This window comes from Equus caballus, chromosome 3 (assembly GCF_041296265.1).
Source record: "Equus caballus isolate H_3958 breed thoroughbred chromosome 3, TB-T2T, whole genome shotgun sequence".
Lineage (NCBI taxonomy): Eukaryota > Metazoa > Chordata > Mammalia > Perissodactyla > Equidae > Equus > Equus caballus.
In genome coordinates, this window is record NC_091686.1 from 123,714,227 (window position 1) to 123,737,885 (window position 23,659).

Genomic DNA, 23,659 nt, shown 5'->3' on the forward strand with positions numbered 1-23,659 from the left:
CCCACCCACACTGTGCAGGCCACACCAGAGAGGCAGAACACGATACTACAGTGCCAGACAGAGGCGGCGACAGCAGGAGAACAACAAAGCAGAAGGAAGCTAAGAGCAAGAAGGATGAGAACTTCTCGATTCGGCCAGAGTCTGGCAAGCAAGGCACAGCAGAAGAGCAAGCGAAGGTGCCATCAAAGAAATGTGAAGACATCCACATGCTCAGGCAAGCGGGCAGGTTCATGTGTAGAAAAGGTGGGGAGTGTAGTAGCAGAGTGCACTCACAAACACCGGCTGAGAGAAAGGACATGCAGAGACTGGGAGGGGAGTAAGGAAGACTAGAGTAAAACAGGAGAGTCTTCTATCTCTGGTGATTACTGATAAGTGATAAATGCCACCAGGAGTTGAAAGGTGCAAGAGGGGACAATGACTAAGACAATTAAAGGAATTTCTCAAACTCGACTCTTTTGGCCTGTTTCCTCAGATAGCAAAAAAATTGTTTCAGCACTAAGTGTGTTGTGTTGTTGTCCCGTTCAGTTCTAAAGGCCTACAAGTCCATGATTTGCCAATCCCAGCATCCCAACTGGAATACTGGTGTGGGCATGTGAAAATGTGCAAACATACAAAGAACAGTTCACCTCAAGGTTTGTGGAGATCACTTAATTGTAATACTGGTTGACAAATCCAACTTTCCTATTCTTCTTTTTTTTGGCTGACATAAAACTGACCTATTATTCTTTTAAAGGAAGGGAGAATATTGACAGTAGCTACAATTTAAGCGAGTTAACAAGTGATGCTGTTTTTAATCCTTTTAAAAACAGAAAACAACAGAAATATTATAAGCATGATTAAGAATTCATTTATAGAATTTCTTTTTTTTTTTGAGGAAGATTAGCCCTGAGGTAACATCTGCTACCAATCCTCCTCTTTTTTGCTGAGGAAGACTGGCCCTGAGCTAACATCCACGCCCATCTTCCTCTACTTTATATGTGGGACACCTACCACAGCATGGCATGCCAAGTGGTGCCATGTCCACACCCAGGATGGGAGCTGGCAAACCCTGGGCCGCCGAAGCAGAACATGAGAACTTAACCGCTGCACCACCAGACCCTATAGAATTTCTTCATCCAAAGCAACCAAACAGCTTTGGCAAGGGGCTGGTAAGTCCCTTCTCTAAGCTGTCCTAACCATCAACAAGGGAGGCACCCGCTGACAGGTTACCCCTTCAGTGGCCTCTGAAGAGGGAGCTAAGCTCTCAGCAGGAACTTGCAGAGAATATTTACCCCACTAGGCTACTTTCACCACAGTGGAATAATTGCCCAGCATTTCTAGAGAAAAGAATTAGACTGTAGCAAACCATTAAATAGTTAAAAAATTTCACTGAATTTTAGCATATAAAATTACTACCATACTTTAAAATGAATATTAATTAGCTTTTGTGAGACTTCCTTGAAGAAAATAAAAATTAATCTTCCCATTTCATAGATGAGGCAGCTAAAAAGAAATAAAATTAAAATTTTGGGCCACTAAATGCAATGTGGTATCCTAGATTAGATCCTGGAATAGAAGTAAGATAGTGGAAAAATTAGTGAAATCCAAATAAAGTCTGTAGTTAATAATATTGTACCAATTTTAATTTCTTAGTTTTAACAAATATACCAAAGTTACATAAGATGTCAACATTAGGGAAAGCTGGCTGAAGGAAATAATGGGAACTCTCTATACTAACTTGGCAACTTTTCTATCAGTCCAAAATTATTCCCAAAAAAAAGAATATTTTAAAAAAAGGGCCATAAGAAGGTAAATTTCCCAACCTCTCATTCAGTTTCAAAATATAACTAATACGGTGCTCAAAATATTCAAGAGAAAAATGTTCTTTGTATTCTACGAGTGTATGTGAAAGAAAAGGTCAATTTCATTATCTCATGCCATACACAAAAATAAACTCAAAATGGATCAAGACTTGAAGATAAGTGCTAAAACCATACAGCTTCTGGAAGAAAATATAGGTAGTACACTCTTTGACATCAAACTTAAAAGGATCTTTTCGAATACCATGTCTTCTCAGACAAGAGAAACAAAAGAAAAAACAAACAAGTGGGACTTCATCAGACTAAAGAAACTAGGATGAAAACAAAAAGACAAACCACCAACTGGGAGAAAATATTTGCAAATCACATATCCGACAAGGGGATAATATATAAAGAATAATATAAAGAACTCACACAACTGAACAACAAAAAAACAAACAGCCCAATCAAAACATGGGCAGAGGATATGAACAGACATTTTTCCATAGAAGATACACACATGGTCAACAAACACATGAAAAGATGTTCAACATCACTAATCATCAGGGAAATGCAAATCAAAACTACACTAAGATAACACCTTACACCTGTTAAAATGGCTATCATCACTAAGACTAAAAATAACAAATGTGGGGGGCTGGTTTGTGAGCTCTGCTTCGGCAGCCCAGGGTTTCACCGGTTCTGATCCTGGGCACAGACCTAGCACCACTCATCAAGCCATGCTGAGGCAATGTCCCACACAGCACAACCAGAAGGACCTACAAATAGAATATACAACTATGTACTGGGGGGCTTTGGGGAGAAGAAAAAAAAAAAAGGGAGATTAGCAACAGACGTTAGCTCAGGTGCCAATCTTTAAAAATAAATAAATAAATAAATAAATGGAGAGGGTGAGGAGAAAAGGGAACCCTCATACACTGCTGGTGGGAATGCAAACTGGTGCAGCTACTATGGAAAACAGTATGGAGATTCCCCCAGAAACTAAAAGTAGAAATACCATATGACCCAGCTATCCTGCTATTGGGTATCTATCCAAACAACTTGAAACCAACAATACAAAGTGACCCATGTACCCTTATGTTCATTGCAGCACTATTCACAATAGCCAAGACATGGAAGCAACCCAAGTGCCCATCGACCAATGACTGGATAAAGAAGATGTGGTATATGTATACAATGGAATATTACTCAGCCATAAAAAAAAAGACAAAATCATCCCATCTGCAACAACATGGATGGACCTGGAGGATACTACGTTAAGCAAAATAAGCCAAAGTGAGAAAGACCAACACCATATGACTTCACTCATATGTGGAAGATAAACACACAAAGAGAAAAGTTCAGTGGTTACCAGGGGAAGGGGGATGTGGAGTGGGCACAGGGGGTGAAGGGGAGCACTTAAACGTGGTTACGGACAAGAAATAATGTACAGCTGAAATTTCACAATGATGTAAACTATTACGAACTCAATTAAAAAAAAGAAAAGGTCAATTTCCACAGGAAACAACATGTGATAATTCATTGCCACAATCATTACTGAAGTAACTCTAGATAGTTTAGAAACTAAAACTGATGTCTACAGTAAAAAACAAAAAACGTTTTGTAGGCCTACGAGATACAAGTCATTCAATTTCAATTCATACTGGTTAAACTCTCTCCAAAATAAAGACTGCTGGTGTCTCCACACTAGTGTATTCCAGCAAATGAGTTCAGAAAGCCTATAGGGTCAAAAAAGTCCAATAAAGAGGGCTATACAATGCACAGAAACATCTCATACTAGCACCAAATAGATCTTCAATTAGTAATTAAGCCAGGAAAAAAGGCCTTAAGTTAATAAGTATACTTCACATATACAGTACAACTTAAGGTGAAAATATGAATGTAATGGATCAGTGAAATTTAATCAAGCACCTGTCTATAAGAAATCCACTTCATGTAAAACTATATAGGCAGGTTAAAAACAAAAGGATAGTAAAGTATACACCATGCAAACACTAATCAAAAGAAAGCCGAATTCACTATGTTAGAATCAGATAAAGCAGACTTCAGAGCTAAGAAAACTACCAGGGATAAGAGGAACATAAGTTAAACGACAAAAGAGTCAATTTACCAAGACATAACCCTAAATGTACCAAACAACAGACTTTCAAAATACATGAAGCAAAAACTAAACAAACTGTAAGGAGAAATCAAGGAATCCACAATTTTAGTCAGAGACTTCAACACACCTCTCTTGGCAGTTGACAGACCTAGCACACAAAAAATGAGCAAGACTATAGAAGAACTGAACAAAATCATCACTGAACTGGATCTAACTGACTTTCAGAGAACACTCCGCTCAATAATAACAGAATATATCTTTTCAGTGCATGAGTACTATTCACAAAAATGAACCATAAAACCTTAAAATTTTTGAAAGAATTAAAATCATACAAAGCATGTTCTCCAACCATATTGGAACTTAGTAGCAGAATAATAACAGGAAACTAAACAACATACTTCTAAATAACCCATGAATCAAGGAGAAAGATTTAAGGGAAATTTTAAAATATTTCAAATTGAAGGAAAGTGAAAATACAACATACCAAAATTTGTGGGATGCAGCTAAAGTATGGCTTAGAGAAAAGTTTATAGCACTAAATATGTACATTAGAAAAGAAAAATCATCTCAAATCAATAATCTAAGCTTCTACTTTAAGGAATTAGAAAAAGAAAAATCAAAATAAACCCAAAGCAAGCAATACAGCAAAAGGAAGGAAAAAAATCAATGAACTCAGAAGCAGAAAAAAAATCAGTAAAACAAAAGGCTCTCTCTTTTTTTTAAATTTTTTTAAATTTTTTTTCATTTTTCTCCCAAAGCCCCCCAGTTCATAGTTGTGTATTTTTAGTTGTGGGTCCTTCTACTTGTGGCATGTGGGGTGCCATCTCAGCATGGCTTGATGAGCAGTGCCATGTCCTCGCCCAGGATTCGAACTGGCGAAATCCTGGGCCGCTGAAGCAGGCCACCGGGCTGGCCCTGAGCTAGCTCTTTAAAAAGATTAAAAACTTGAGGAACTTCTAGCAAGACTGGCAGTAAAAAAAGAAGACATCACCAACATTAAGAACGAAAGCAGAACATCACTGCAGACCCCCACAAACATTAAAAGGACAATAAAGGAAAACTGCAGACAACAGAGCACACATAAATTCAACAACTTAGATGAAATGGAGCAATTCTTCGAAAAGCATAAACTACTAAAACAGAGAGAAGGGAAGAATTCCTAATTTACTTTCAGAGGCCAGCATTATACTGACACCAAAACCAGGCAAGGACAACATAAGAAAACTACTCACATATATCTCATGAAAACAGAAGCAACAATGCTCAACAAAATATTAGTAAAGTGAATCTACCAATTAAAAAAGAGTGATGTACCATGATCAAGCAGGGCTTATTCCAGGAATGCAAAACTATTTCAATATCCAAAAACCAATAATGTGATCCACTACATTAACAGTCTAAAGAAGAAAAACCACATGATCATATCAATTGATTCAAAAAAGCATTTGACAAAATCCAACACCCATTAATAAAACTCTCAGTGAACTGGAAATAGAAAGTAACTTCCTAAACCTGTTAGTAGGCATCTACAAAAAGACCTACAGGGGCTGGCCCGGTGGCGCAGCAGTTAAGTTCGCACATTCCGCTTCTCGGCGGCCCAGGGTTCACCAGTTCGGATCCCGGGTGTGGACATGGCACCGCTTGGCAAAAGCCATGCTGTGGTAGGCGTCCCACATATAAAGTGGAGGAAGATGGGCACGGATGTTAGCTCAGGGCCAGTCTTCCTCAGCAAAAAGAGGACGATTGCCAGTAGTTACCTCGGGGCTAATCTGCCTCAAAAAAAAAAAAAAAAAAAAGATCTATAGTAGACATCACACTTTATGGTGAAAGAATGACTAAAATCAGGAAAAAGGAAATTGTAGTAAAAGCCCCAGCCAGTGCAATAAAGAAAAAAAAAGAAATAAAAGGCATACAGAATGGAAAACCAGAAGAAAAAAAAATCACTACTCACAGACATGATTATCTACATAGAAAATCCCAGTGAATCCACAAAAAACTCCCAGAATATATGATTTTAGCAAGATCAAAGGACAGAAGGTGAACACAGCAAAATTAATTTTATTTCTACATACTAGCAATGAATAAATGGAAACTGAAATTTTTTAAAACACCATTTACAAAAGTTGAAAAAATGAACTATTTATGTATACATCTAACAAAACATGTACAGGATCTATATGCTAAAAACTATAAAACACTGATGAAAAAAATCAGATGTTATATGTCAATTACATCTCAGAAAAAAGAAATCAAAGATGATCAAATAAAGAGAGAGACATATCATGTTCATAGATTGGAAGATTCAACACAGCAAATATATCAGTTCTCCACCACACTGATCTACAGATTTAAGGGTATTCCAATCAGATCCCAGAAAAATTTTCTGTAGATACAGGCAAGCTGATTCTAAACTGTAAGAAAAAGCAAAACAACTGAATAGCCAAAACAATTTTTTTTAAGTTGGGGGAATCATCTTGCCTAATTTTAAGAGTGACAGTAATTAAGACAGTGTGGTATAGACAAGGGATAGATGCATGGATCAACAGCACAGAATAGAGAGTCCAGAAATAACCCACACGAATAAGATCAACTGATTTTTTTTTTAAGATTTTATTTTTCCTTGCCCCCCGCCCCGCCAAAACCCTCAGTACATAGTTGTATATTTTTAGTTGTGGGTCCTTCTAGTTGTGGCATGCAGGATGCTGCCTCAGCATGGCTTGATGAGCAGTGCCATGTCCACGCCCAGGATTCAAACCAGCGAAACCCTGGGCCGCCGAAGCAGAATGTGTGAACTTTTTTTACTTTTTTTCATTTTTCTCCCAAAGCCCCCCAGTTCATAGTTGTGTATTTTTAGTTGTGGGTCACAGGGCTGGCCCCCTATGATTTTTGACAGAGGCGAAAAGTGGATTCAATGGAGAAAGGATACCCTGTCAACAAATGGGTTTAAATGAATCCCTACCTGAATCTGATAGCTTACACAAAATTAACTCAAAATGAATCACAGACCTAAACGCAAAACTATGAAATTTTTAGAAGAAAACACAGGAAAAAAATCTTTATAACCTGAGGTTTTGTAAAACAAAGAGTTCCTCGACATGACACCAAAAAGTATGATCCATAAAGGAAAAAACTGGTAAGTTGAACTTCATCAAAATTAAATCTTTCTTTGCAAAAAACAGTTAACTAAAACAAAAAGACAAGCTACAGACTGAAAGAAAACGTTTGTAAATCACATATCTGACAAAGAACTGAGGTCCAGAATTATAAAGAACACTCAAAACTCAAAAGTAAGAAAATAAATAACCCAATTAAAAATAGGCAGTCTTGAATAAACAGTTTACCCAAGAGGATAGAAGAACAGCAAATAAACACATGAAAAGCATTTGATATCAGTAGTCATTAGGGAAATGCAAATTAAAACCACAATGCCACTTACCCATCTATTTATTAAAACGATTAAAATAAAAACTACTGAGAATATCAAGTGCTAACAAGGACAGAGAGCAACTGGAACTCTCATACATTGCTGGTGTGAAGTCAAAATGGTACAGCTACTCTGGAAAATAGTTTGGTAGTTTCTTATAATGTTACCATATGACCCAGCTCCCATTCCTTAGTATTTACCCTAGAGAAACGAAAATTTACTTTCACACGAAACTTGTTCATAAATGTTTACAGCAGCTCTATGTATTATCACCAAAATCTGGAAAAACCCCAACGTCCACCAATGGGAGAATGGGTAAACTGTGGTACATTCATACAAGGGACTACTACTCAGCAATGAAAATGAACAACCTACTGATACATGCAACAACTTGGATGAATCTCAAACTGATTATGCTGAGTGAAATAAACCAGCCTCAAAAAGTTACATACTATATGATTCCATAAGACTTCTCCAAAAGACAGTATCATAGTAACAAAGTACTAGCTGCCAAGAGTTTACCGGCAGGGAGAGTGTGCAGAGGGATAGCATGAGGCAGCTTTTGTGGGTAATGCAACTCATCTGTATCCTCATTGTGGTAGTAGATACATGAATCTATTTATTTGTTAAAATCCAAGGAAGTGTACATTTTAAAATATCAATTTTATATGTCAATTTTTTTTAATTAAGATACAATAAAACCATTTAGAACAAGTATCCACTAAAGTCAAGCCAGATACATACTTATTAGCAATTTCACTCCGGGTATATACTTGATTGAAATGAGTACTCCCGTTCACCAAGACACGTATAGGAATGTGCATACCAGCTTGATTCACACCAGCCATAAAATAGATTAACCTAAATGTCCATCAATATTAGAAAGGATAAATTGTGGAATATTCGCACAATGGAAAACTGCATACCATGAAAAAGAATTAAGTGCTACATCAACAACATGGATGCATCTCAAATATAATGTTGAGCCAAAGAGCACGAGGAGGGACTGGCCCCACAGGCAGCTTGCGCGCTCGGCTTCAGTGGCGCAGGGTTTCGCCAGTCTGCGCCAGGGTTTCGCCTGAGTGTGGACCAATCACCGCCTGTCAGGCCACGCTGAGGCAGCGTCCCACACAGCACGACTAGAAGGACCTACAACTAGAATATACAACTATGTACTGGGGGGCTTTGGGGAGAAGAAGAAGAGGAAGAAAAACAAAAAGGACTGGCATAGAGTACTTTTATATGAAATTCAAAAACAGGCAAAAGGCATGAGAATAGTGGTGGGGATGACTATCAAGGGGGAAAAAAGGGGCATCATAGGGTACTGGGATTAGTCTGTATCTTGATATACTGATTATGGGTGTACACATACATAAAATACTGAATCAGAGGTGCTCTCTGCAGCTGCACCAAATTGTTAATCTTGATTAAAGCACATAAGGTACCAGAGATCTTTATTTGATCTACTTCTGCAGGTCACTAAGGCAAATATGAACCAGAGAAGAGTTATGCTGAACCTCATTTCATTACGGCAGTGATTTCCACAACACAGGGAAGGCCTAACTGCACCTCAAGATGCATGATCACAGCACCCAACCACAAGATACACTGCATGACGGCCGTTAAACATTATTAACATTATCTCCTTCTTGCCACCTTTTCAGCAACAAAAAAGGATTTACATTATTACAAATGCCCCCTGCAACAGGTTTCTCTGACTTTAAAATTTTAATATTGCTGTTTGAAAACATACTTTGATCCCTACCCCAAATGGCCTCCTTTTATAAATCTCTAACAGCATTACAAAAATAGCCCTAAATTCCCATTTGAGCCCCCCATGAGTGTAAATTATACGTAATTTGATACTCCAACCTCTAGTGACACAGGTCAATTTCCATAATAAAAGAATTCTGGGTTTTGCAAATATGTGTTTGACTTAATTTTGCACACTTATTCAGAAAACAGAATTCTGACAGTGTAAATATTTTTATTTTTTATATAATATCTAAAGTCTAGCTGTTACAAGGTGGAAAAAGCCAAAATTAGTTTTATTTGAAAAAGAAAAAATGTTGGTAATACCAGCTTGTAAAAGTGCCATTCACCTTTGTGCTCCACATGTAATGCTCATCGAGAAAAGTCTGAAAGCTTGAGGCATGTGCAAAAAGGAAAAGAGAAAGCCATCAGAATTTCTACCACAAAACATTTTCATATATACCCTATCGGACCTTTCCTAAACAAACATATATACACACAGATATTTTACAAAAATGGGTCCATACTACAAACACTGTTTTCTATTTTGTAAGCTTCTTTCTTCACTTAATACATCATGAACATTATGAAAATTACCTTTTAAAATACAAATGCAAAATAATAAGATATATTCACAGTATCCTTCACCTTCCAACGTTTCATTTCAGGGCCAACCCTCTATTGTCACATTAGAGCAGACCACCACACAAGGCTATTAGAGCAGGCCTTGTCCAAGATCCATGTCCATCATATTTGATGGCACACTGTTTCCCCATTCCACCAGTGGAAAAAGCTTGATCAATAGCATCCTGCAGCACAGTCCCTAATAAAGTCCAACCGAGCCTTCTGAAAAATAACGATCGTATACATACATAGCAATGTGTGCCACTAGGCACCGTTTAAGCACCTTCCCTGCCTGTACTTGTTTAATTCTTACAATAACCCCGGGAGCTGGGTGCCATATCACTTAGAAAACTGAAGCAGCACAGGTTGATACCTTGCCTGAGGGCACAAAGCCTATCAAGTTTGTGTCCCCCAAGCCTTGTGTACCACAGTTTTGCTGTGGGCCAAAGACTGTAAGCTATGTTTTCCTACTTATCCCCGAGCCCTCATGTCTTTGTAGAAGCCACCTACATGCAGAAACACCCTCTTTGCCTCAGCAGGCACCTTGATGAAAGTGGTCCTGGATCTAACACTCAGTGTTGTGCCCAGCACTGTGCCCAGGGCAGTGGGGCTAAGACCCCTGCAGAGAATCAAGACAGTCCTTCTACTCTTACTTCTGTCTCAGACATCTTCTGCCCTGGTGACCCTATATGGAATGGAGACGATGCGCCCCCAGGAATCATAAGCCTCTCTGGGACATGCAGGGCCAATACCCACTTGCTGTTACTTGTTGACAAACACTGTTCTGGGTGCCTGTTCTATGCAAGACAAGGTGCCCCAAAGAGCTCACATCTGAGGGGGAAACAATTCAGAGCCTTCAAAACTACAGTAAGAATTTTTGTGATCGGTGTGAAGAACATTTTTAGCTCTGTTACCATAAAGAGAATCTTCAATGCACTATTATTAAAACACTTATAAAGAAATTTAAAAATTAAAGACATAGCTTTAAAACTTCAAAATATAGTAAAAGAGAATGTTTTTCAAGGTATAGGTCACAACTCAATACTACACAGTAAAGTAATTGTGTAGTATAACCAACATTTTATTAATGAAATTGAACAGAACAGAAAAAGTCAGAAAGTATCAGAATGTCATTTTATAAAACTTGTGGTGTGTGTGTCTGCGCATGCATGAGCAGGCAGTACAGTTCCTGATATCACAGTGGGTCACAGTCAAAAATCTTGACTCATAAGTTTAACAGAATAAGCCAGTCCTGTCAAAAACAATATTAGGCATATGGTTATCTGAGTTTGAATTGTGTGATTAGAATAATAAGAAAACGAAGATTGTTTTAGCTAAATATAGCAAAGTAAATGGGAATTATCATAACCTGAAATAATGGAATAAAAGGCTAGTGTAAGGATTTTTGTTGTACCACCAACTTGTTTTTGACTCACTAAAAAATGAGTACATATTACATCCAGCTACAGCAAATATTATCAAGGTTTTTGTAAAGAATTTGCATAAGCAGACCTCCCACTCCCCCCTCCCCAGCAGCAGCAAACACTGCCCTTAATTTACAGCCCAAAGATCCAAACGCACAAGTCTCTTCCTTGATCCCAAGAATTGCACCTGTTTTGCTCTCCAGAGTATTGGAAAAGGGCAACCTCTGGAGACTGTGAAGTCCAGGGCTATGACCCAGGATCCTAAACAAATGTAACACCATCATGGAAAGAAAGCTCCAACTGGACTTACTATCCTGCAGAGAACACTCGACATGCTTTAAACTTAAACTAAGGCACATACACATTACTGGATGTTCATGTAAGAGTATAAGCATCAGAAAGCCATGCCATATGCAATAATTCCTTATCTGTTCTCACTACATACCGCTCCAACACAATATTTGGAATCTGGCATAAAACAATTTCTATCTCATAATTTAGCACACAAATACTCGTGATGAGGCTTTTTTTTTTTTTTGCAAATGTCTTTAAAACAATTTAACAGCTCTAACAATGCAACGTCTGAAAAAATCCATTATCTTTCAGGAGCCAACTGAATGACTAGAAAGGATTATGTCAATTGCATACCCATGTACTAGTGCTGTGTCTTCTCAAGTGTTGTGACCAAGAGCGGAATAAAAATGGCAGCAATCCATAAGTGGTAGATGCAGTGTGTGCTAGCTGCCTTCACACACAAAACAGAAAAAGAATTATTTCTCAAATTCCTTAACTTCAAACACTAAACAAATGCCTGAGTAAGCAGACCACCAATTACTCCTAAAAACTTTTAAAAAGCAGGGGATGAAGGGCCAGGGCTGCCACCTCCGGAAGACTGTCAGGTAGCTTTCAGATGATTACATTGGGGAAAAACAGAAAACTTCTGGGAGGCACTTTCACCGATCACCCGCAAGGGCACGCAGAAGGTGGGCACTGTGAAACAGCACTTCAAAGCGCCCCGCACTCCGGAGGGAAGCCCCGCTCGTCACCTGACTCCCAATTATTCTGGAATCGCACACGAGTGATCTCAAGGGCGAGCCCCGCGCGGGGCCAGGCGGCACCACCCCCGGCCCGTGACAGCGGCGCGCAGGTGGGCAGCGCCGCGCGCCTCCCCCAGGAGATGCGGGCACCCGGCGCCGCCCGGCCCGGGCTCGCCGTTCCCGCGGGAAGCCTGTCACGGGCGCGAGCCCCCGCGGCCCCCGCCCGCCCAGCCCGCGCCCGCCCGTTACCCGCGCCCGGTCTCCGGCGGGAGGCCCCCCGCGGCCCTCCGCCCGCCCCCGCCCCGCCGCCGCTTACCTCGAAGTAGCCTCCGGGGGCGGCGCCGCCCGCGCCCGCGCCGAGGGGCCCGTTGGCCGCTGCCGCGCCGCCCGGGGCCGCCAGGCCCGCGGCCTGGGAGCCGCGCAGCGCCGCCGCCGGGCCGGCCTTGCCGCCGCTCGCGCCGCCGTTGCCCCCGCCCGAGCCGCCGCCGCCGCCCCGCTTGTTCTTCCGGCGCTTGGCCCCGCGCTTGGCGTCGGCCGGGCTCATGGCGGGCGGGCGGGGAGAGGGCGCGGGGCGGGCGCGGGGCCGCGGGCGGCGGCGGAGGGCGGGGAAGGCGGGGAGGCTGAGGCGGCGGCGGGGCGCTCCGGCCGGCCGAGGGCGGGGGGCGCTGCGCGGGGTCGCCTCCGGGCGGGGATGGCCGGGCGGGCGGGCGAGAGCTGCGGGGAGGCCGCTGGGCGGGAGGAACGGCGAGTCCACCGGGCCCGGCGCCGCCGCTGACCAGAGTTACAGTCCAATATGGCGGACACAAGGGGAAAGGGATCCCAGTTTACGTCGGGGGAGGGGGAAGGAGCGGCGGGGAGGGGGAGGGGTGTGGGCGCCCTCCCCCCGCCTTACTCCGCCCTCCCAGCGCCGCTCCCCCCGCCTCCCCATCCCTCTCCCCCTCCCTCCGTTAACGTGCGCCGGCGCGCAGGGCACGCCGGGAGTTGGAGTCCGCACCGCCCGCTCCGCCGCTGGGGGCGCCCGGAGGGAGGACCACGATTCCCGTCAGGCCGCGCGCGGCCGAGCGTCCCGGCGCTGCGAGGGGCCCAGGCGGGGAAGCTGGATGCAGCGGTGACATCACCGCCGCGCTCCGCGCCGCCCGGCCCCGCCTACGCCGCGGAGCCTTCTGGGAGTTGTAGTCAGGCTGAGGGGCCGGGCCGGCGCGAGGCAGCATCGCCCGCGGTGCGCGAACTACAAGACTGGAGGCGAGGAGTTCCGCCTCTTTGACAAGCACCCAGACGCCCCCGCGGCCCGCGCCCCCGCCGGCCTGGTGCTGCAGGCCGACCCGGCCCTCGGGATGCACCAGGCCGGCAGCCCCAACTCTTTCCCGGCGACCTTGGTCCGGCTCCGGGTTCGAATCCGCCCCCCTACTTGCTGGCCCTGTGACCTTGGGCAGGTCCCCTAGCTCAAGTCCCAGGTGACTCAATGGAGACGAGAATGACCTGCCTCGTGGGCTTGGGTGGGGTTCCGGAGGGCGCCTGGAAAGCGCTGGGCCCAGCCGAGCACGGAACAGCTCTGAGAGCCCCCGGCCGCCAGCGTGTCGGGATCTGCCCTGCGCGGTGGAGCCGCCGGGAGCCAGGCCGGCACCGCAGACCCGTCCGTTAGCTTGGAACCCCTTGGCCTAGAGGCGTCCTTCCCGAGCTCATCTCTTCCTGCATCCCGGTTCGGCCGTCGTCCAGGGCTCCTCGTGTCTTGCGACCCTGCAAGGTCCTGGGACGGTCTAGCCATTTCTCACGACCTGGCATTCCCCCACCTCACAGGCCATGAACCCGGTCAGACCCTCCCTGGCCTTCCAGCGCTCCCGGCCCCCCAGGGCCTCTGACGCCCAGGTCAGAAACAGCCTCTCCTCCTGGACCCTCCACCTTCCTGGGGCGTCTTGCCCATCATCAGCAAGCCCAAGGTACAGTCCCGCCGCTAGACCCGGACGAGAGGTGTCCCTTCCCTGGGCCTTGCGTTCTAGAGGGCCCCACTTATCACAAACACCGAGACACAAAAGACGTGTTTTTCACTGTTTGGTTCCATGGGTGATAACAGGGCCGAGATGCAACGGAGCTCGGCCCTGGGACCTATGGCATAAGGGCCTTCCTTTGCACCCTTTCCTGGGCCCCACAACCGTTAGCTTTGGGCCCGCCCGTGTGTGTCTCATTGCCTCACCGTAACCCTTACCCCAGCTGCAGCCACGGCCTTCTAATCCCTTGACTCATTCTTCACGTCTCAACCAGAATGGCTAATATGATCAAATCAATCTGATTAAAGCCCTTCAGAGACTCCACGTTTTCGGCAGAATAAAGGCCCCTTGTCCCTACTGGAGGGTTTTGGATGACCCTGCTGCTGGAAGTGGAATTTGAGAGAGTGGGTGGGGATGCCTGCTTGGCTCTCCTCCTTTAGCACTCCTTTGGGTGGGCAATGTCTTGGGCTGCACCCCACCCTCACAGGCTCAGTCAGACACTCCCTTCTCTCATAGCCCCTGTGCTTTCCCTTGTCATAGCACATTGGCACTGCATTGGGATTCTTGATGTTCACCAGTGTCCCCAGGGAAGTCTTAGGGGACAGGGGGAGAGCATGGGAGTGCCTGCCTCATGCATCTCTGAATCCCAGCTCCTGCCAAGCAAGGGCTGGGCACACACCTGGTGTCCAGTGTTTGCTGGATGAATGAATGACATAATAATGACCTTTTGTCAAGCAATTATGCACCAGCTGCTCTTCCTGCTGCTATATCGTCTCGTCTCATCCACACAACCACTCTTGAGATAGGCACCGTTAGCTCTGTATTATGAATGAGAAACTGAAGTTCACAGATGTTAAGGGATTTGCCCAAAGTTACCCAAGTAGTCAGAGGCAGGGCCCAGATTCCAACTCAGGTGTGGCTCATGTGTGACTTTTAGGCTCCAAGGGAGCAGGGTGGTACAGTCTAGAGTTCCTCTTGGGGCTGGAGACAAGGGAAGCTTCTCTGAGGAGGAGAGCTGAGCCAGAGCCAGTCACTCTCAGAGCAAAGGACCTTCAGCAGTGCAAGACTCTGGAGCAGGGAAAAACTCAGCATGTCCCAGGAACCTACAAAAGCCACTGTGGCTGGAGCAAATGAAATGGCAGAAGCTGCAGGCCTCCATAAGGAGGTCGGGTTTTATTCTAAATGCAGCTAGGAACCATGGAGGGTTACTGAGCCTGACAGTTTTTCCCTCAAGACATTGCCAAATTCTCACACTCTGTAGGCAGGAACCTAAGAAACAAATCAGAAAGACCCTGAAAAGTAGAGTAGAGGTTCTGGCAATTTCATCTAGCTGAGAAGACAAGGATTATAGATCAGGGCTAACAGAGAGAGGTGCTCTGGTGCTCAGTGGGAATCCTTTAATGGTAGCCTAAAAGTGGGAAGTGAACCAGCGGTAGACAGAACCTTACCAAACCGCAGCACAGCCTTAACACAGCTTGCTGTGTGATCAGATTAAGGCGATCAGCACCTGCTCTATCTGCCTAGCAGGGGAAGTGCTCATCTGTAGCCTCTACAATTTTGGGTTTTTTTGCTGAGCAAGATTGGCCCTGAGCTAACATCTGTGCCAGTCTTCCTCTATTTTGTATGTGGGTCGCTATGACAGCATGGCCACTGCCAAGTAGTGTAGGTCTGCCCCCGGGAACTGAACCTGGGCCATCGAAGTGGAGTGCACCGAACTTAGCCACTAGGCCATGGGGCCAGCCCCTCTACAGTTTTTTATGCACAAGTTCAGCTTTCAATTAAAAATGTCTAGGCATGTCAAGACACAGGGCCATTTGACTGGAAATAAAAAGAAAAAAGACAACAAAAACAAACCCATAGGTGAGTCACATGTTGGAGTTAGTAGGCACAGAATATACAATAACTACAATTAACATGTTTGAGAAAGTAGAGAAAAAGGTTTAAAAAACAGATGAAAGGGTGGAGAATTGTAATGTATAAGAAAATTAACTAGAACTGAAAAGTAAAATAACTAAAGAAATCAATAGATTAACAGCAGATTAGACACAGCACAGGAGAGGATTACTGAATTGGAAGATAATTCAATATAAAACATCCTAATTAGCACAGAGAGAAAAAACAATTGATAAAACAAAAAAGAGAATAAGAAATGTGTGAGGCACAGTTGAAGGTCTAACATATGTGTAATTCGAGTCCTGAAAGGCAGGAAGAGAGAAGCCACATAAGCAGAATTCTCCAAAACTGATGAAAAATATCCACCTCCAGTTTACAGAATCTCCATAAACCCCGAGAATGATAAATACAAGCAAAACCACACCAAAGCACATCATTATCAAACTGCTAAAAAAAAAGACAAAGAGAAAATCAGCCAGAGAAAACATTCACGTATCTTCCAAAGTATGTGACAGCTGACTGCAACAGAAATGAAGCTAGAAGACAATAGAATGTTATGGAGTAACTGGAAAAAAAAAAACCCCTGCCAATTTATAATTTTAAAAAATCTTAATGTTTTATTTAGCACAACATAGTCAAAATATCATGAATTTAAAACGTAATCAGTATAAAAATTATGAGCAAAATATCTTATACTTTTTGTTTTCATACTAAGCCTTTGGAATCCTGTATGTGTTTTTTATATTTCTAGCCTCTCTCCATTTGGATTCACCATGTTTCAAGTGCTCAGTAGCCACATGTGGCTCATGGCAACCATATTAGACAGCAATTTATAATTTTTTACTCAGAAAAAAAATATCAGGCAAGAAAGAAAGTAAAATAATGGCATTTTCAGATTAACGAAAATAGAATTTATTGCCAGAAGGAATTTACTAAAAGAAAATACTAAAGGAAGTTCTTTGAGTAGAAGGAAAATTATTCCAGATGGAAATGAAGAAAGGAATAAAGACCAAATATATTATACATAAATGGAATATATATATATACATATGGAATTACATATCTATAGACATAGAGACATGAATGATAACACTATTTGGTACTATTGTGTCCCTTTTTTCATTTTAAAAAATTGTGGTCGTCTCTGGGCTTGGACTTAGTTTGCAGCAACATAGCTAAATGCACCAAGGTTGGAATTGTCAGTAAATACTGGACCCGTTATGGTACCTCCCTCAGGAAAATGGTGAAGAAAATTGAAATCAGCCAGCACGCCAGGAAGACTTGCTCCTTCTGTGGCAAAACCAAGATGAAGAGATGAGCTGTGGGGATCTGGCACTGTGGTTCCTCTGTAAAACTGGCAGCCGGTGGTGCCTGGACCGACACCATCACTTCTGCTGTCACAGTAAAGTTGGCCATCAAAAGACTGAAGGAATTGAAAGATCAGTAGAAGCTTCACCATTTGGATCATTGCTAGCCTATAATAAGATGAAAGATTTATATGATCTGAAGAGAAATCAGAGTATGCTAGCCTATAATAAATGGGTTAATTTATGTAACAAGATTTTAAAAAATTGTGCTAAAATATATAAGGGAAAATTTACCATTTTAATTCCTTTCAATTGTACAATGCAGTGGCAATTCACAATGTTATGCAATCATCATCACTATCCATTTCCTGAACATTTCATCATCTCAAACAGAAACACTGTGCTCATTAAACAATACCTCTCCTTTTCCCTCTAACTCCAGCCTCTGGTATCCTCTATTCTACTTTGTCTCTATGAATTTGTCTGTTCTAGGCACCTCATATAAGTGGAATCATAGAACATCTGTACTTTTGTGTCTAGCTTATTTAGCTTAGCATAATGTTATTAAGGTTCATCCATGTTGTAAGTTATGTATCAGAATTTCATTCCTTTTTTTTTTTTTTAATATTTTATTTTTTTCCTTTTTCTCCCCAAAGCCCCCCGGTACATAGTTGTGTATTGTTAGTTGTGGGTCCTTCCAGTTGTGGCATGTGGGACGCCGCCTCAGGATGGCCTGATGATCGGTGCCATGTCCTCCCAGGATTCGAACCGGTGAAACCCTGGGCTGCCAAAGCGGAGCTCACGAACTTAACCACTCGGCCATGGGGCCCAGCCCCTCATTCCTTTTTAAGTTGTATACTATTCTGCTGCATGGATATATCACATTTTGCTCATCCATTCGTCTGTTGATGGACATTTGGGTTGTTTCCACCTTTTGGGTACTGTGAATAATGTTGCTATGAATATTGGTGTACAAGTATCTATTTGAGTCCTTGCTTTCACTTCTTTTGGGCATCTACCTAGGAGTGAAATTGTTGGGTTGTATGGTAATTCTGTATTTAACTTTTTGAGAAACCACCAAAATGTTTTCCAGAGCAACTTCATCATTTTATATCTCTACCAGCAATGTACAAGGGTTCCAATTTCTGCACATCCTTGCCAACATTTATTTTCTGTGTTTTTGATAAAAGCTATTTTAATGGGTGTGAAGTAGCCTTCTCTTTGTGGTTTTGATTTACATTTCACTCATGACTAATGACGTTGAGCTCCTTTCATGTGCTTATTGGCCATTTATATCTCTTCTTTGGAGAAATATCTATTTCAGTCCTTTGCCAATTTTTAAATTGGGTTTCCTCATTTTTTTGTTCTTCTTGTGTTGTAGGGGAACTTTATATATTCCAGCTATTAGTTCCTTATCAGATTTGCAAATATTTTCTCCCATTCTGTGGGTTGTCTTTTCATTCACTTAAGAGTGTCCTTTTTTTAAAAAAATTTTTTTATTTTTCCTTTTTCTCCCCAAAGCACCCCGGTACATAGTTGTATATATTTGTTAGTTGTGTGTCCTTCCACTTGTGGCATGTGGGATGCCACCTCAGCATGGCTTGATGAGCGGTGCCATGTCCGTGCCCAGGATCCGAACCAGCGCAACCCTGGGCTGCCGAAGCAGAGCACACAACCTTAACCACTGGGCCATGGGGCCAGCCCCTAAGAATGTCCTTTGATGCACAAAAATTAATTTTAATGAAGTCAAATTTATCCATTTTTCCTTTTGGTGTCATATTTAAGAAACTATTGCCAAATCCAAGGTCATGAATGTTTGCTTCTGTTTTCTTCTAAGAATTTTATAGTTTTAGCTCTTAAATATAGTTCTTTGATCCATTTTACACTAATTTTGCATATGGCTTAAAAATCTAACTTCATTCTTATGCATATGAATATCCAATTTTCCAAGTACCATTTGTTAGAGACACTTTTCTTTCTTCATTGAATGGTCTTGAAACCCTTGTCGAAAATCATTTGATCACAGAGGTGAGGGTTTCTTTCTGGGCTCTCAATCTTATTCCATTGCTCTATATGTCTGTCCTTATGCCAGCACCACACTGTTTTTTGTTGTTTGTTTGTTTTTTAAAGATTGGCACCTGGGCTAACAACTGTTGCCAATCTTTTTTTTTTTTTTCTGCTTTATCTCCCCCAACCCCCCCTGTACACAGTTGTATATCTTAGTTGCTGGTACTTCTAGTTGTGGGATGTGGGACGCCGTCTCAACGTGGCCTGACGAGCAGTGCCATGTCCTTGCCCAGGATCTGAACGCTGGGCCGCCGCAGCGGAGCGTGCGAGCTTAACCACTTGGCCACGGAGCCGGGCCCAGCACCACACTGTTTTGATTCCTGTACATTTATAATAAGTTTTCAAATTGAGAAGTGAGTCTTCAACTTTGTTCTTTTTCAAGATTGTTTTACCTATCTTGGGTCCTTTAAAATTCCATAAAAATTTTAGGATAGGTTTTTCCATTTCTGTAAAAATTGCCACTGGGGTTTGGTAGGGACTGTGTTGATTCTGTGTATTGCTTTGGGTAATATTGCCATCTTAATATCAACTCTTCCAACTCATGAGCACAGGATGTCTTTCTATTTAGGTTTATTTCTTTCAGTGATGTTTCAGTGAAAAATTTCCCACCTACTTGGTTAAATTTATTCCTACATATTTTATTCTTTTCAATGCTATTGAAAATGGAATTTTCTTAATTTCAGATTTTAATTGATATTGTATATAAGTATAACTGATTTGTGACTTTGTATCTTGCAACTTTGCTGAATTCATTTTTAAGCTCTAACAGTTGTGTGTATTTTGGATTCTTTAGGGTTTTATACATAGAAGATCATGTCATCTGCAAACAGATACTTTCCTTTCTTCATTTCCAATTTGGATGACTTTTCTTTCTTTGTTGTCTAATTCCTCTGGCTATAACTTCCAGTACTATGTTGAATAGAAGTGATGAAAGTGAGCATCCTTGCCTTGTTCCTGATCTCAGGGGTAAAGCTTTCAGTCTTTCACCACTGAGAATGTTAGCTGTGAGCTTTTCATATATGGGCTTTATTATGTTGAGATACTTTCATTCTATTCCTGGTTTGTTGAGTGTTTTTATCATGAAGAGATGTTGGATTTTGTCAAGCTTTTTCTGCATCAGTCAGGATGATCATGTTATTTTTTCTCCCTACATTCTATTAATGTGGTATATAGCATTGATTTTCATAGGTTGAGCCACTCCTGCATTCCTGGAGAAAAATCCACTTGATCATGGTGTATAATCCTTTAAATATGCTGCTTAAGTTGGAGTGCTAGCACTTTGTTGAGGATTTCTTTCATTTATATTCATAAGAGATATTACTCTGCAGTCTTCTTTTCCTGTAGTGTCTTTTAGTGGCTTCAGTATCAGGATAATACTGACCTCATAGAATGAGTTAGGAAGTGTGCCCTCTTCTTGAATTTTTTTGGGAAGAATTTGAAAAAGACTAGTGTTAATTCTTTCTTTAGTATTTGATAGAATTTACAGTGAAGCCATCTGGTCCTGGGCTTTTCTTTGTTAGGGTTTTGAATAATGTCTCAATCTCACTTCTTATAGGTCTACTCATATTTTCTATTTGTTCTTGAGTCAGTTTTGGTAGTTCGTGCTTCTAGGAATTGGTCCATTTCATGTAGGTTATCCAGTCTGCTGGCATATAGGTGTTCACAGATGTCTCTTATAATCCTCTTTCTATGAAGTTCAGTGACGTCCTTTCATTCTTGCTCTATTTGAGTCTTCTCTCTTTTGTTCCTAGTCAATCTAGCTAACAGTTTGTCAATTTTGTTGATCTTCTCAAAGAACTAACTTTTGGTGTCCTTGATTTTCTCTTTTTCATTTATCTCTGCTCTGATCTTTATTATTGCATTCCTTCTGCTCATTTTGGGTTTAGTTTGCTCTTCTTTTTCTAGTTCCATAAGGGATACAATTAGGTTACTGATTTAATCTTGTTTTAAGGTAGATATTTATAGCTATCAATATCCCCCTAAGCACTGCTTTCACTGCACCCCTGAGGTTTTGGTATGTTGTGTTCTCATGTTCATTCCTTTCAAAATATTTTTCTAATTTCCTTTGTGATTTCTTCTTTGACCCATTGGTTGTTTAAAAGTGTGGTGTTTGGGGGTCGGCCCCGTGGCTGAGTGGTTAAGTTCGCACACTCTGCTTCGGCGGCCCAGGGTTTCGGCGGTTCAGATCCTGGGCGCGGACATGGCACTGCTCATCAAGCCATGCTGAGGCGGCATCCCACATGCCACAACCAGAAGGACCCACAACTAAACAATACACAACTAGGTACTGGGGGGCTTTGAGAGAAAAAGGAAAAAATAAAATCTTTAAAAAAAATAAAAGCGTGTTAATTTCCAAGTATTTGAGAGTTTTCTTGAATGTTCATACCCTATAACCCAGTAATTTCATACTTAAGTATATGCCTAACAAGTATATGAGCAAAAGTGCACCAAGAGAGACATACAGAATCTTCACTTTTGGCTATTAATAGCCAAGAAAGTTAAGTGACTGAAAGAATGGATAAGCTGAAGCATATTCATCTAATGAAATACTATACATCAAGGAAAATAAACAAACTACACAATGTGAGTGAATTTCATACACATAGTGAGCAATAGAAGGCAACCTCCCCTTCAAAAAATACGTATTGAATGACCCCATCTATTTAAAGTTCAAACGGGCAAAACTAAATTATGTGATTAGGGTTGTGTGTTTTGGTAAACTGTAATTATAGTCAAAGGAGTAATTTCCATAAAAGTCAGAACAGCAATTACCTTGTGGAAGAAGGCAGAGTGTATGGGCTGGGAGGTAGGACAAGGGGCTTCAAAGCTGTTGGCAAGGTTCTGTTTCTTGTTGCAGTTGGTTGTTTCATGGCCATTTGCTTTATGGTAATTAATTGAGCTGTACTTTTGAGGTAATTCAGTGAAGTGTGCTTTTTTGTGTGCTGTATTTCACAGTGTAACAAACAAATATAGTGGCCTTGAGTTGGTAACAACCTTAAATATCTCATAAAGGCAAAGGCAAATACTTTCTGGAGAAACCCACCTTCAATCCAGGTCTCAAAGAATTGTCAGATAATGTGCCAAGTTGACATGGGCTCAAAGTAAAGGAGAAAAAAGTTCATAAAACACACAAAGAAGGAAGTCATCATCAGTGAGAGCCAGCAGGAAAAACACACTTCAGAGTAGGACCCACAAAGACTTTGGACACTGGAATTAACATATACAGAATATGAAATTGACAAGTCTCTGACAAAACTCAGTAAAAATAAAAGGGAAGGCATAAGTTAATATTGATAAAAAGATGCTGCAGAGATCAATTAGTTTATAAGAGGATATTATAAACAACTTTATGCCGAAAACTTGTAGAGACGAAAAGCATAAATTCCCAGAAAACTGTAACTTAAAAAACTGACTTAAAAATGTGAATTATTCTCATACATTAAAAAATACTGAAACAGTATTCTAAAATCTTTCATTAATTAAAATAGCTCTAATTCGACTCAGGGTACAGGGAGAATATTCCTTAGTGTCATTGTAGGGAACCAGCCTTACCGAAACCAACACCCAACATAGACGGTGTAAGACAATGATAGGCAGCAACTCATAAACATGGATTTTAAAAAACCCTCAACAAATATTGGCATAATAAAGTAAGCAACATATACAAAGACAAAACATCATGAACAAGGTGGATTTTTAGAAGATATGCAAGGCTGGTGTACACCGAAAAAAGTCAAATAATGTAACACTCCATTAACTAAAGGGGGAAGATCCTATAATGTCACAATAGAAAAAGAACTGGTAAGGTCAGACACCCATTTGTGACGAAATAAAACAAAAATAAAAGACAAATTCCTACCTCCTGGTTGGAAATGGAACTTCCTTTACCTGATAGTTATCTAACAAGAACCCACACTGGGGCCAGCCCCGTGGCATAGTGGTTAAGTTCGCACACACTGCTTCGGTGGCCCAGGGTTCGCAGGTTCAGATCCCATGTGTGGACCCACATGCTGCTCCTCAAGCGATGTCATGGTGGCATCCCACATACAAAATAGAGGAAGACTGGCACAGATGTTAGCTCAGGGGCAATCTTCCTCACCAAAAAGAACCCCAAAAAACAAAACAAGAACCTCTAGCTAACTATTTCTTGGTGAAAATGCTCACCAACACCATCTACCAGTAATAGAGGTACTGGAGGTAACAGCAAGGTAAGAAGAAAGTTCCAAGAATTAGGAAGGAGCAGTTG

At 41.9% G+C, this 23,659-nt stretch overlaps 1 protein-coding gene, 1 long non-coding RNA gene and 1 pseudogene across 3 annotated transcripts in view; 2 read left to right on the top strand and 1 right to left on the bottom strand.

The window, feature by feature from the left end:
* Positions 1-12,936, bottom strand: part of FAM193A (family with sequence similarity 193 member A) — a 178,284-nt gene extending 165,348 nt beyond the window's left edge. Inside the window, exon 1 of one of the 2 annotated variants that reach the window (XM_023638491.2) lies at positions 12,478-12,936. In XM_023638491.2, the coding sequence (XP_023494259.2) occupies positions 12,478-12,705 (228 nt within the window). In that variant the 5' untranslated portion in view covers positions 12,706-12,936. The remainder of the gene's footprint in view (positions 1-12,477) is intronic. The other variant, XM_070264037.1, reaches the window with a different exon arrangement.
* A 498-nt stretch (positions 12,937-13,434) lies between these two features.
* On the top strand, positions 13,435-18,555 carry LOC138923668 (uncharacterized). Its single transcript, XR_011437645.1, has 2 exons — positions 13,435-14,098; positions 18,003-18,555. It is a non-coding gene; the product is annotated as an uncharacterized lncRNA (long non-coding RNA).
* Positions 17,130-17,782, top strand: LOC102147979 (large ribosomal subunit protein eL43-like; annotated as a pseudogene).
* Positions 18,556-23,659: the final 5,104 nt, after the last annotated feature.